A 12,284-nucleotide genomic window follows, 5' to 3' on the forward strand; every position below is an offset into this window, starting at 1 on the left:
AAATAACCGACAAAACAGAATCGCGAATGCTTTCGATTGTAGTGCATGTTCCGTATTGCCGAACTTCGTAATCGCTTTTAACTTGTTGTACAACTGTTAATTCATATTTGTTCAGTAAGTATCATACAGATAAGTACCTACAAAATGTTCGCGTGGTTAGTGGTAGATATCCAGTAGTGAAAAGAGTGGAAATGTGTTAATTTTCTACAGCGTTCGGCTTGCCGATGTAACAACGCGGAAAGAAGATGGCGCATTTCCGTGCATGAATTTGGATCTCTTTGTGTGTTCTATTAGATTTAATGCCAAGAAACCTAACAGTTTGCCGTCGATCAAAAGCAGTAGCTGAACTTAACTCAACTTGGACGGCTTTAGCTTTTTTTCGCATAAAATGTAATCACAAGGTTGTGTTTTCTAGTACACCAGTTCTTGCACCAGTGGAAATGAAACGAGCGCAACCATCTTTTTTGAATGCCCATGAAAACAGCGTAGATCGTCGCCAACGACCCCGTCCGATCAGTCGCGTTAATCTGGAGGCATTAATGGATGAACGACAATCGGTTGTCTCTTTACCCCAGGGAGCGTCTGCAGCGTTCTACGAAATGGACGAGCACACGGAGGAAGAGCTTGAGGAGACGAACGATGTGATCGAGTCAAAGGAGGACGAAAGGATTAAGGTGTGCTTGCGGTTGCGTCCGTATACGAAACCGAGCAGTGGTCGCATCGTTTACAAAATTGCCGAAAATACGCTTGTCACTCGTGGTCCCACGGATATTTCCACGACAAACGAGAAACACTACACATTTAGCCATGTGTTTGATGAAACGGTTTCGCAGGACGAGGTGTACGACATTTGCATTCGGCCAATGGTTCGTCCCGTTTTAGGCGAAACAGGTGCAACTTTTCTCACCTACGGCACGTCTGGGTCGGGCAAAACGTACACTTTGCTTGGCAGCGAACTTCAGCCCGGTATTGTGCCACGATCGATTGAGCAGATTTACGAGGAATTGTCTGGATACGTTTCCGCCGAACCAAGCCTCAAGGTGGAGAACATGAAGCCCGTTCCTTTAACCGACCAGGCGGTACTGGAAGAGCTACAGAAGTTAAACTTGGTTAAAAGTCGATTGCAATGTGCGGAAGAATGCCACCAGGCAATGAGCGAAATGATCCAAAACCAGCAGCAATTTCAGCGACTAGAAATGGGCGATAGGCGAGTCTTCATTTGGATTTCGTTTGTTGAAATCTACAATGAAAACGTGTACGATTTGCTGAATCTGGACGAAGACTTTAGGAAACGTAGACCGCTAAAGGTTCTCTCCAACGATGGGAATGCCTATATCAAAGGCTTGTCCACGTTGTACGCGGGCAGCAAGGAGGATGCCTACAATTTGCTCCAGTACGGATTGCAGTGTGCCACTTACGGAGCAACGGATGTGAACAGTAATTCTAGCCGGTCGCACAGTATTTTCACGATGACTGTGATTACCTACTCGTTTTCAACCCAACATATCGCACAGTCCGTGTACAAATTCTGCGATCTGGCTGGGTCGGAAAGGCAGAAAAAAACAGGAAACATGGGTGAGCGTTTGAAGGAAGCTCAGAAAATAAATAATTCGCTGCTCGTGCTTGGACGGTGCCTGGAGACGGTGCATAAAAACCAGAAAACTAGGAAAGTGCAAGATTTGGTCCCAGTTCGTGACTCGAAGCTCACGATGATCCTCCAGTCGGCACTGCTGGGCAAGGAACCGATGATCATGATCGTTAACCTGTACCCTACGGAGGAGTTTTACGATGAGAATATTAATGTGCTCAACTTTTCGTCCATTGCCAAGGACATTGTCATTAAGAAGGAGCCGAAGATGGTGAAAGGTTCCCGTGGCACAAGGTATTCGTTTTTCCTGCAGCAAGCGTTAACCAACACCAGCTCTGGAGTGGATACAAGTCGTCTGTTGAAAGAATACGATGAGTATGTATTTTACCTATTATTTGTACCACTGCCTACAATGCTCCAACTAATCTTTTCCCATTTTCTTCTTGTTCAGCTTAAAAATAATGAATGAAACTTTGATGGCTGAGGCTGCACAGAAAGACGCCCAAATTTCGTATCTGCAGAAAAAACTAGCGGTTCAAGAGTTTCAATTGCGTGACGAGCTGACCAACAAGTTTGCGCAGCACTTCAACAAAATGGAAGAGTCCTGCGAAGTGCGTATCGGAACCGAGCGATCACTGGCAACATTGCCGTATAAGCACAAGGTATTTTCAATTGAATGAATCTTTCTGGACGTATATAAAATAAATTATACATTAATTCTAGGTGGCTCAATTGGAGGCAAAGCTAGCTGCAAAAACTCAACTAATTATGGACCTAGAAGAAGAACAAGAGGAGTACGAAAAGAAACTGCAAGCCTACGAGGAAGAATTACAAAAACATCGTACTGTGCAGAGCCGCTTTAGGCGATTATCGTTGTGATCGTTGTCTTTTACTATAACATTAAACTATTTTTACGAAAACTATTACAATCAGTAGATACGCGTTACGTGCTAATTTAATAAAATTGAGAAACTAGGTGGAACGCTGAATTAGAAAAACATATTTTTGAAAGGAATTCCATAGTCGCTGGAAAACTGCATTTCAAATGCAACGAAACGCGAGGAATCAGTCTGTTTATTTATTTTCACCAGGTTGGCATCCACTTTAGTGATGGGTGATTGGAAAATCTTTGAGGCAAAGATTGAATCTTCCGAAATTCAGTTTGCACTTTCCTTCGCAATTTTTGGCCTAAAACTAGGGGCATTGTCTTTGACTATGATGACGATGAGTAAAAAATGAACAGGGACTTTTTATTTTTATTATTTAATTTAACTTAAAAGAATGAATGAGTCTACATAGTTTTGAGACACGCGCCCGTAAATGAGGACAATTGGTGGACATGGCTGTACGAAAAGAACTAATAGTATCTACACATCTCGCTGTAGATGGATCCCTTTCTGTTCTTGATAGTGGCACCACGTTATCAACCAATGGTAATTGGTGGTGGGAACTACAAACAGTGCAGAAATACCCTTTTACACTCCAGAAAGTGTTGCCTCGTTCTACTGTATTTCTTTGTTAAAAATAGGTTCCAGGGATTTTTCTAGAGCCTATCTTGCAAACCGCGCAAAAAACTCAATTTGGGTCCAATAAACCAATCTACCCAGCTTTCGATTTGAGTAAACTGAATTCAATTAAATTACAATTACAATTACAAGAAATTAAATCAAAAACGACTCGTTATGTGACTAATTCGACTCAAATAATAGTGAGTCGATTCAATAAGTTTAGGATCAAGTCAGAATCGAATCAAATCGAGTCCCAAACCAATCAAATCTGATTCGAATCCTAATCGAATCAAATCTTTAGAATCCGTCTAGGGATCGAATCTTCGAATCTTCCGAATCCCGATTCTGCCAACACTACAGAGAAGCAGCGAAGAAGAGCACAACAAAACAAATTTGTTGAAATTTGCGAATGAAAATAATCTTACAAATACTGCAGTGATGGACGAATGTGTTCCTTTGTCGAAGAAGTGAAGACAAATCAAAGCAGTTACAGTTTCGGCAGCGTTGGTTTCGCATCGCATAGTAAATTTTTCCATCGCAAGAAAATCGGGGTCAAGTACTCTTCAGTTTATTCGAAGGATCATTCAATGTTTCGCATAGTTGCCAGTCGGAATCTTCTTACGAGTTTGGTGAATCTAGTTGATTAAAACCAGACCCTCAAGTTCCGTGCATGTTGCGCCTCGTTGGTGCTGGCAAGTAGACGATGGTCCGTCCAAACAACGCCACAGCAGCATCCGCTCGGTACCGTGGACAACAATGGGTTCTTCTGTTTTCGACCGCCTATGCGGTGGGGTTTTTGGTGGTAACGTCCTTTGCCAGCGCTAGCACGGCTTCGGCAGTCTCTACGGCAGCTGCACTGAAGAGCGGAGGAAGTAAAGATGCGTTCGGCTGGGACGATGCTGGAGACGAGGAGGAAGGTTACTGTGCCCCGTACAATGGGAAAGTTTGCAAGCGTTTCATCAACAGCCGCCAGGTGTGGTACAGCCGTGAGGACGGAACCGGTGGATGGGAGAACGAAAAGATTACCACGGCTCTCTTTGATGATCTGATAAACGATTTGCCGCAGTACTGTCGTCCAGCAGCAGAGGTAACTGAAGGCGTGCGGGGGAAAACAACGGTTCAACAAAGATAAACTCAAATCAACCTAATATTTTCCCCATTTTTTTTTCCAGAAACTACTTTGCGCCTACGCCTTCCCGCAGTGTGTTATAAAGGATGGAAACACCATCCGGTTGCCTTTATGCTACGAAGATTGCGTTGCCACGTATCTTCAGTTTTGCTACAATGACTGGGCCCTTATAGAGGAGAAGAAAGAGCGCGGCGATGTCATCAAGTCTAGAGGACATTTTAGGCTGCCCAATTGTGAGGTGCTGCCACGATATAATAGAACGGCGAAGCCTCCGGTATGCTCCCACGTTGGCTTGACCGATCTCGTCTCGGAGGAAGTAACAGGTACGTGTTTCAATGTCGAAGGTGATGATGGTTTTGTGTGTATTAATCCTCTTTGTATCACCTTCCCTTCGTGCAGTGGATTGTCGAATGGGTAATGGGAGGTTTTACCTTGGAACGATGAACGTTACCAACACGGGCATACCGTGCCAGAAATGGGACTCCCAGGAACCACACTCGCATCACAAACCACCGTTGGTGTTCGCTGAGCTACAAGATGCGGAAAACTACTGCCGGAATGCGGGTGGCGAAGAACCGACACCGTGGTGCTACACGACTGATAAGACCGTCCGTTGGCAGGCTTGTGATATTCCTCTTTGCCGTAAGCATTTTTATAGCAGAAAAAAATAATTCTTCGCCGGTCATGGCCGTTTATTGTCAATGTTATAACATTTTTCAGCCAACTCCACCGATGCCAGCGATATTCGTAAGATAGACATGACGATGGAATCGGTGTTCACTCCCTCGATGATCTTTCTACTGTCGGGCATCGGCTTCGTGGCGATCGTACTGCTTCACTTGATGGTACTGCTCTGCTACCGCGTTTCCCGGCACCGCCGTAACCGCCGGCAGTCCGGTGCAACCGGTTACAACGCCACCGCCACACAGGACGGTCAAGGAATTGACATAAACAAGCTCCCGTCAAATGTGAACTACCATCGTACCGGTGCGCAACTTAATCCGAAGCTGGAGAAGCTGGAATTTCCACGGAACAACATTATCTACATCAAAGACCTTGGTCAGGGTGCCTTCGGGCGCGTGTTCCAGGCGAAGGCTCCGGGACTGGTAGGGGGCGAAGATTTTACGCTGGTCGCCGTGAAGATGCTCAAGGATGAAGCTAGTCAAGACCTGCAGGTGGATTTTGAACGAGAGGCTTGCCTGCTGGCGGAATTCGATCACCCGAACATAGTGAAGCTGCTCGGTGTTTGTGCGATTGGGCGTCCGATGTGCCTGCTGTTTGAGTTTATGGCCCGTGGTGACTTGAACGAGTTTCTGCGTCAGTGTTCCCCGTTTGCCCAGCAAAATCGGGCCGATAGTATCAGCACCGAACTGTCGCACGGGGATCTGCTCAACATCGCGCACCAAATCGCGTCCGGAATGGTGTATCTGTCGGAGCGCAAGTTCGTCCACCGCGATCTAGCCACGCGCAACTGCCTGATCGACGACCATATGGTAGTCAAGATCGCCGACTTTGGCCTGTCGCACAAGATCTACCTGCAGGACTACTACAAGGGCGACGAGAACGATGCCATTCCGATCCGTTGGATGCCGTTGGAGAGCATACTGTACAACAAGTACACGATCGAGTCGGACGTCTGGGCGTACGGTGTGTGTCTGTGGGAGATATTTTCCTTCGCCATGCAACCATACTACGGTATGACGCACGAGGAGGTGGTTAAGTTCGTCAAGGAGGGCAACATGCTCGGCTGCCCGGAAAATACCCCGCTCACAGTGTACGAGCTGATGCGCAAGTGCTGGAGCCGCAAGCCGAACGACCGTCCCAGCTTTCACGTGATCTACCAGAAGTTGCAGCAGATACGGGCCGACTTTGACGGAAAAATGCTAATGTAGCCGCAGAGCATCGAGCGGAATCTCAGGTAATCTCAGTTGCCACGAAGCAACATTTTTTGACCATATAAAAGACCGATTTTACCAGCAGAAACGCAACAGAGCGTTGTGAATTCGGTAGAATTAACTTGTGACGTTAGTCGGTTAATTAGGGCTGTAGGAACCTAAGAATAGCTGAACCTCTTATATTTCTAGACATAAACCATTGTGGTTACAGAGCCGTATTGAAATCTGGTTCCATTACTAAAATTAGTCAAAGCGTTCAGAACGAAAGCAAATTCGTTTCCTTTTCTTTGACCAGATAAATTGCATTACCATTGCATTGCCATAGTCCGTCACTCATAATTCACTAACAATTTTTGGTTTAGCGTTTTCAGTTTCATTAATCATACCACTACCACCACTGCCAGTAGTGTAGTCTATAATTTATTTATGTCTTCTCGTTGAAATATTTAGTTTTTATTTAACTTGCACTGGACAAAAATACTCTTTCAAGACTTTTATATGTATTAGAACACCAACTACCAATAGAAATTCCAGTATTTTAGGAAATATTTATTTTATTTTTATTTTGTTTTTGTACTCCGTCAAAGTAAAAATTCTCAAAGACTGTAGCATTTCTACAACTTTTTTTTTTTGAATGGTCACGTTAACACTAACCCTAATTGGTTTTTAAATATAAACGACTGGATATTTACATTTCGTTACTGACAAAACAGTTACATTCTGTGGTGCAACAGTAGGAACATGGTGCATATCGGTAATGGTACGATTTAAGTTAAGAGTGGCAGAGTTTACCAGCTAAGTAAAACCCATCATTCTCTTTGTGTGAACTTTTCAAATAGACTTGCCGAGGTGACAGAAACGTATGCTTTGTTTTGCATTATTATTGTAAATTGCGGAAATAGTCTTAAGAAACAAAAAAAAAACAAACAGTGAACATACTAAAGACTTTGTGTATCGAGCGTAGCATTCATTAAATTTTGAATAAGGTTGAGTGGATGCATGCACGTGCTGGGATAAAAGAAGATTTCGCAATGGAAAGGAAATTGACAAAAAACAATTATGCTGATCCGTAGAGCAAATGGTACAATAATATATCAGTTTGAAATCGATCAGTCACTTCAGCGAAACAATAATGAATAATTTGTTTCCATAATAATTAAAAACATTCATAGATATACACATTAATTATGCGGCTGGTTTGTAGATGCGGCAGTTTCACACAATAACATTGTACGGAGTGGAATTGATTTGTTCCCATGAAACAATTGAATATATTTAAAGCTTGTTTCCTGTCAGTGAAGAGTATTAAGACGACCATCACCACCAGTGAGAAGGTAACCGCAACGTTCGCAAAGTAGCTTGTAAGTACCAATTCAATACCAATCCAGTGTGCGTTTGGTCCATTGGGCGATTGATTGATGGATAGAGTATATAGTGGGCTACTACCCAAAGACCATTTTAATTGAGCAGTTCTGATAAAAGAATCTAAATGACAAAACAAAGCTAAAAATAATAGGGCATAAGCATGAACAAAGAGAAAACTAGAGGAGATGCGTAAAAGAAAAATAAGCGAAAGGTGGTGAAAGCCATGAATGGATGCACAATAAACCAAGCATACTTCGATAGGTTTTTTTTTAAATGTAAGTTTAACATATTTGTGCAACAGCAAAAAGGTGGACTAAAAGAAAGTAGCAGATAGAGAGAAAGAGGGAGAGAGAGTGAAAAGTATGGAAAAAACCAACCAACCAAAAACTCATGCAAATCATGTGGAAAATAAATATATAAATGTGTTTTGTCTCACTAAGAAAATATGTATTGGACGCTGTTACAGTGGTGAACAAATCAAGAAAGAAAGAAAGAAAGAAAGAAAGAAAGAAAGAACGAAAGAGACGTGGCCCATAAGATGTGAAGCAGTGACTAATCGACCAGGCAACACGCCAAAACGTCATTCTCTTACTGCTCTAGCACGTGCTGTGTCGTCATTGGAAGGAATTTCCTTGCGCACTGGTATAAAAAAAATTCTTCGATTTTTAATAGGAGCACTTAGTTTATTGTAAGCCAAAGGTGGGCTACCATCAAGGGGGTACTTGACCGATTGAAGAGCATATTTGAAATGTGGATTGAACCTCGGCTATGCTCTGCTTAGCGAGTGAAATATTCAAGTTGAGATCACCGACATCCTTTATTGTGGCGTCACGATGAAACGGTAAAACCCTAAACCTCGTGTTTGAAGAGCCATTATGACACCCTGACGCATCTGTTTGAAGATCATGGGACAGTATTGCATGAAAATATTCAACTCATCGTTCGCACTTCTTCTGTAAATTAACAAGCTTTCTCTGTCTATTTCAAAGCGGTTCAAACGAAATTCGAATGCTTTTCTCAAAATTTTGTACGGTTTTACGAAGTGACACGTAAACTCAGGATAACAAGATATGTTGTAAAGCGGAAAAAAATATTTTGCCACTTTCCCAGCACCAAAGAATGCTGCTTAAAATATACCTATTCGAGACAACCGTTTGCAATGATCGTGCGCGTTTGAAATTCCTGTCCGATGGTCACGTGTTAGCCTTCGCAACGTCACCACGCTCGGCGTTCCCAGTGGCAACCCGCGGGATGAATCACCGGGAGCGCGGGTTTTGGGGTTGCCTCGGTCAACGCTTTATTTACCGTTGAGAAGTTGTATACCCAGTCACGCTAGCCGCGCATATCGGCTCAGTTCAACACCTCGTTCAACACGTTCGTTTTATTTTTTTCATTTTCCATCTTGTAGACTTCGCCAAACTGGATCCGATGGAGCCGATGCGCGCGCACGAACCACTTAGCGCCAGATACGTCATCAGAGCCGAAGGCGCGTCCGTCGCGGGCACGCGCGGCTCTGAGGTATTTTTGGCGGATTGGCTTTGGAGGCTGCGAATGTCACGCTCACTTGACGCCGCCGAAAGTGCCGCTCCCTCGTGGGAGTTATTTGGGTTTTCGGGAGGGAAAATACGCACCTGCATGCTGGCATGTCGCGATGAGAGAATGGAAAGTTTAAAAAAGTGGTCAAGCATCTCTGTCGCTTTTATTTATTGTGATGGGCCTTCTCGTATGCCGATTATGCTCCGTCTGTCCGTAGACGACGGTTCGGTGATTGATGACCGAAGGGGCTGGAAATATCGATATAGTTGCGTATTTTCCGCCGGATCTGCAGACGGGGGCATGGCCTCTGAAGACCAGTTACTGTACTTAAAATGTAGTTGCTTGTTCGAAATTTTGTTTATATTGATTTAGGCTAAAATTAAGATATGTTTGAATAGATAGAAAGATAAGCCTGATAGTTGCCTGATTACAACCAATTATTATTCAATAATGAGCCTGGTCCTGTTAAAATCTTTACCACTGGTAAAACTTTTCATAGCTTCGGTCATTCTTAACGTGTTTCTTCACCTCTAAAAGTTTCTTACTCGATCTCATAGATAATTACTAGGCAAAAGATGGGAGTCTGTCTTTTTAATCGATTTTAGGTGTGTATCATAATACGGGACATAAATCCATTCAACCTTATTATTTTGTTAATTTGAAATTTAAACAGGATAAGTAAAGTGATTCGATGATAATTTGCTATTGGTTTAGAAATAATTGAATTTTATTCACTCATCTGTTGGGGGATCGCATTTGTAACGTAAAAAGTTGATGCGCCAGCGGTGATGATATCACATATGTATGAGAAATAAATTTATTTCATCAAATAATTTGAATATTGGGCCCTTTTCCAACCTGTTGTGTCAATTAAAGCCAACATTTATTGTTCAAATCGTTTTTGAAAATCTTGTTGCTGCATATAAAAAAACAGAACACTGAAAAAAGTCCTAAAATATTCTTTTCAAACTGTGTTAGTATCAGGAATGTTGGATAAACGCACTACTACCGACGGTTGGTGAAATACGCACACGACTCGGTATATTTCTTTAAATATCATCATGCGGTACAAAGTCGGTGCAAATTAGTTGAAACTCTCAGTCCAAGTCTCAGGTTTATTTCACGCAACGCCATTGAAGATAAAGACTATAAAAAAACGACCGCTCTTAATTTCTACATATCACACGATTAAAACTATCACAAGCCTTGATGCACAACTCGCAACGTTTGCCGAGAGTTTATTGGACTACCGTGGTCCAGCGCCTGGTCTGGTGTGTCATGTCACATCTGAAACGTCCTTCCAGTCCTACCAGAAGGGGTTGAGATTGCCGAACAGTGGAAACCAGAGGAAACCAATGTTGGTTGACTCCATCGCGTCGAATCCTTCGTCGGTGATGGTCGCTGCCAGATCGTAGACGATCATTTTGGCCTGCGGGGAGAGAAAAAGAGCTTGTTTTGGTTTTGTGTTTTCGAAAATAAGAACCTTCGTGGGAAGGACATAAGGTGCGGTACTTACATCTCCATCCAGCAACGGTCTTGGAGAGCCGGCGATGGCCGACGGAATGTTATCGTCCTTGTTGCGCGGTGCATCGATGATGTTTGGCATCGGCCAAGACTCGGCAGTCTCGAAGGTTGCCAGCAGGACAACCGATACCTGCATCAACAGCAGAAGAAGCGCCCTGGCCTGGATCTTGTGCATCTTGCGGTGCGTTTGGGTGATTGGTTTGAGGCTGGAGTTCGCTAGAAAGCTTAAACGTGGTAGACACTTTTCCGAAATTCGACAAAATTCTTACTGACGGTTGATTCCCAGAATCAGAGCCGTTTTATAATACCTCCTCGTGAGGCGTAGAAAACTCTCGTCGTTGATGGTTCAACATCGTGGGCTCATGTGTAGCGCCGGATGCTATTTACATGCGATCGATGACGATCCAACTGGCATGCTGCAAGTGGGCAACCGTTTGTTTACATACGCGCTCTCCTAGCGCGTCCTCTAGCGTTTCCCGATCTTGGAACACTGAGCCCCAAAACATGCTCATCGCCATCTGTTTTGTTTCGTTCTTCCACCGTATGATTTGCAGTGAGGCCGTTCTCCGCCGGCACCGTTCGAAACGTGCCGTCGCGATCGAAGAGCACGTGGTTTTACTCGACAGTGTCGTCACTGTTTGCGAACTCCAACACGGACCCCGAACGAACCGCGAACACCGCGAATGGAGGCGCCAACTCCTTGATGTGAGGTCTCGCAAGCCTGCTCAAGGTAACTCCCCAGCGATGGTCGACAGTCAACGTTTGTCTTGCAGCGGGAGTGGTTCACGGTTTGCACGGTTAATTCAGGCGGCTCTGGGCTAGGTCCGTCTTAAGACCCGCCCCCCAAATTCAGATTCGATCGGAGCTAGAAAGACGTTAGAGCAGGGCGTTCGACAAAAAGTACACTAAAAACTGTAATGCTCGATCATTCTCATTCCCTCAATCGTCGCTAAGATGGACACCATTCCTTTAGGCCAATCCATGCGGAAGTAATTTATCTCCACCGAGTGAGGTGTTTGCCGTGTTTTTAGCTGCGCAGAAGTTCATTCATTGCAATAAAAAATCAACCGTGATGGGTTGCGATTGCTGTCCATTCGTTTCGAAACCACATGGCAGTTTTTAAACTCTTAATCAATTTATAAACACTTGAAATGTTGCCAGAATTAACGACGATTCGAATAAAACATGAAATGACAGCATCTTTTTAGTATTAACAATGGAATCAGGTGAAACATTAACGCTGTTCTAGTGCTTTTTAATGGATTTAAGGTTATGATGTTGGAGAATAAAATGAAAGAGTATAAATATATTTTATAATTCAACAAAATATTGTCTAAAGTTGTGTCACACAGAAAAGTATACCAGTTTTCTTTTACCAGTAACGGCAATGCTATAAATGAACGGTAATACAATAGTTTTCTGGTTTTTAGCATCTTCCATCATGCTTGTAAAACTATGTTTATATATAAATTTTCAAAAATGATCCAAATATTGCAAAAATATAAGTTTTTAAAAATTATGTGAAATTCACGCAATGGCACAACTGAAACAATGTTGTAACGCAACATAACCTACTAATGGTTATCTTATTTGTTAAGCTTTGTTACACGCATTTACGATTATTTTCTTCGCGTCATTTTCAACATTTCAGAATTTTTATTAAAACCTATAAAATAATAAACATGGTTTAACCAACTACGTACCCAATAAATGGCAACTATACAACTTTGAAGAGTTTT

General features: G+C 43.1%; 2 protein-coding genes across 2 annotated transcripts; both read left to right on the plus strand.

The window, feature by feature from the left end:
- The first annotated feature begins 23 nt into the window (after positions 1-23).
- Positions 24-2,523, plus strand: LOC131263262 (kinesin-like protein subito). The gene is made up of 4 exons (XM_058265432.1): positions 24-114; positions 416-1,963; positions 2,040-2,250; positions 2,312-2,523. Exons 2-4 carry the CDS (start codon positions 441-443, stop codon positions 2,465-2,467), a joined length of 1,890 nt encoding a protein of 629 aa, XP_058121415.1. The 5' UTR covers positions 24-114; positions 416-440; the 3' UTR covers positions 2,468-2,523.
- Positions 2,524-3,524: 1,001 nt separating this feature from the next.
- LOC131267508 (tyrosine-protein kinase transmembrane receptor Ror2) lies at positions 3,525-7,390 on the plus strand. The gene is made up of 4 exons (XM_058270401.1): positions 3,525-4,183; positions 4,269-4,548; positions 4,625-4,867; positions 4,946-7,390. The coding sequence occupies exons 1-4, from the start codon at positions 3,800-3,802 to the stop codon at positions 6,115-6,117; spliced, it is 2,079 nt and encodes a 692-aa protein (XP_058126384.1). The 5' UTR covers positions 3,525-3,799; the 3' UTR covers positions 6,118-7,390.
- The last annotated feature ends 4,894 nt before the right edge of the window (positions 7,391-12,284 follow it).

This window comes from Anopheles coustani, chromosome 2 (assembly GCF_943734705.1).
Source record: "Anopheles coustani chromosome 2, idAnoCousDA_361_x.2, whole genome shotgun sequence".
Taxonomy (NCBI): Eukaryota; Metazoa; Arthropoda; class Insecta; order Diptera; family Culicidae; genus Anopheles; species Anopheles coustani.

Excerpts from the sequence above, each read along its gene's own strand:
- LOC131263262 (XM_058265432.1), top strand. The coding sequence starts at position 441 with ATGAAACGAGCGCAACCATCTTTTTTGAATGCCCATGAAAACAGCGTA. Across the intron at positions 1,964-2,039 it reads CTGTTGAAAGAATACGATGA|CTTAAAAATAATGAATGAAA; the intron begins GTATGTATTTTA and ends CTTCTTGTTCAG. Across the intron at positions 2,251-2,311 it reads CATTGCCGTATAAGCACAAG|GTGGCTCAATTGGAGGCAAA; the intron begins GTATTTTCAATT and ends CATTAATTCTAG.
- LOC131267508 (XM_058270401.1), top strand. The coding sequence starts at position 3,800 with ATGGTCCGTCCAAACAACGCCACAGCAGCATCCGCTCGGTACCGTGGA. Across the intron at positions 4,184-4,268 it reads ACTGTCGTCCAGCAGCAGAG|AAACTACTTTGCGCCTACGC; the intron begins GTAACTGAAGGC and ends TTTTTTTTCCAG. Across the intron at positions 4,868-4,945 it reads TTGTGATATTCCTCTTTGCC|CCAACTCCACCGATGCCAGC; the intron begins GTAAGCATTTTT and ends AACATTTTTCAG.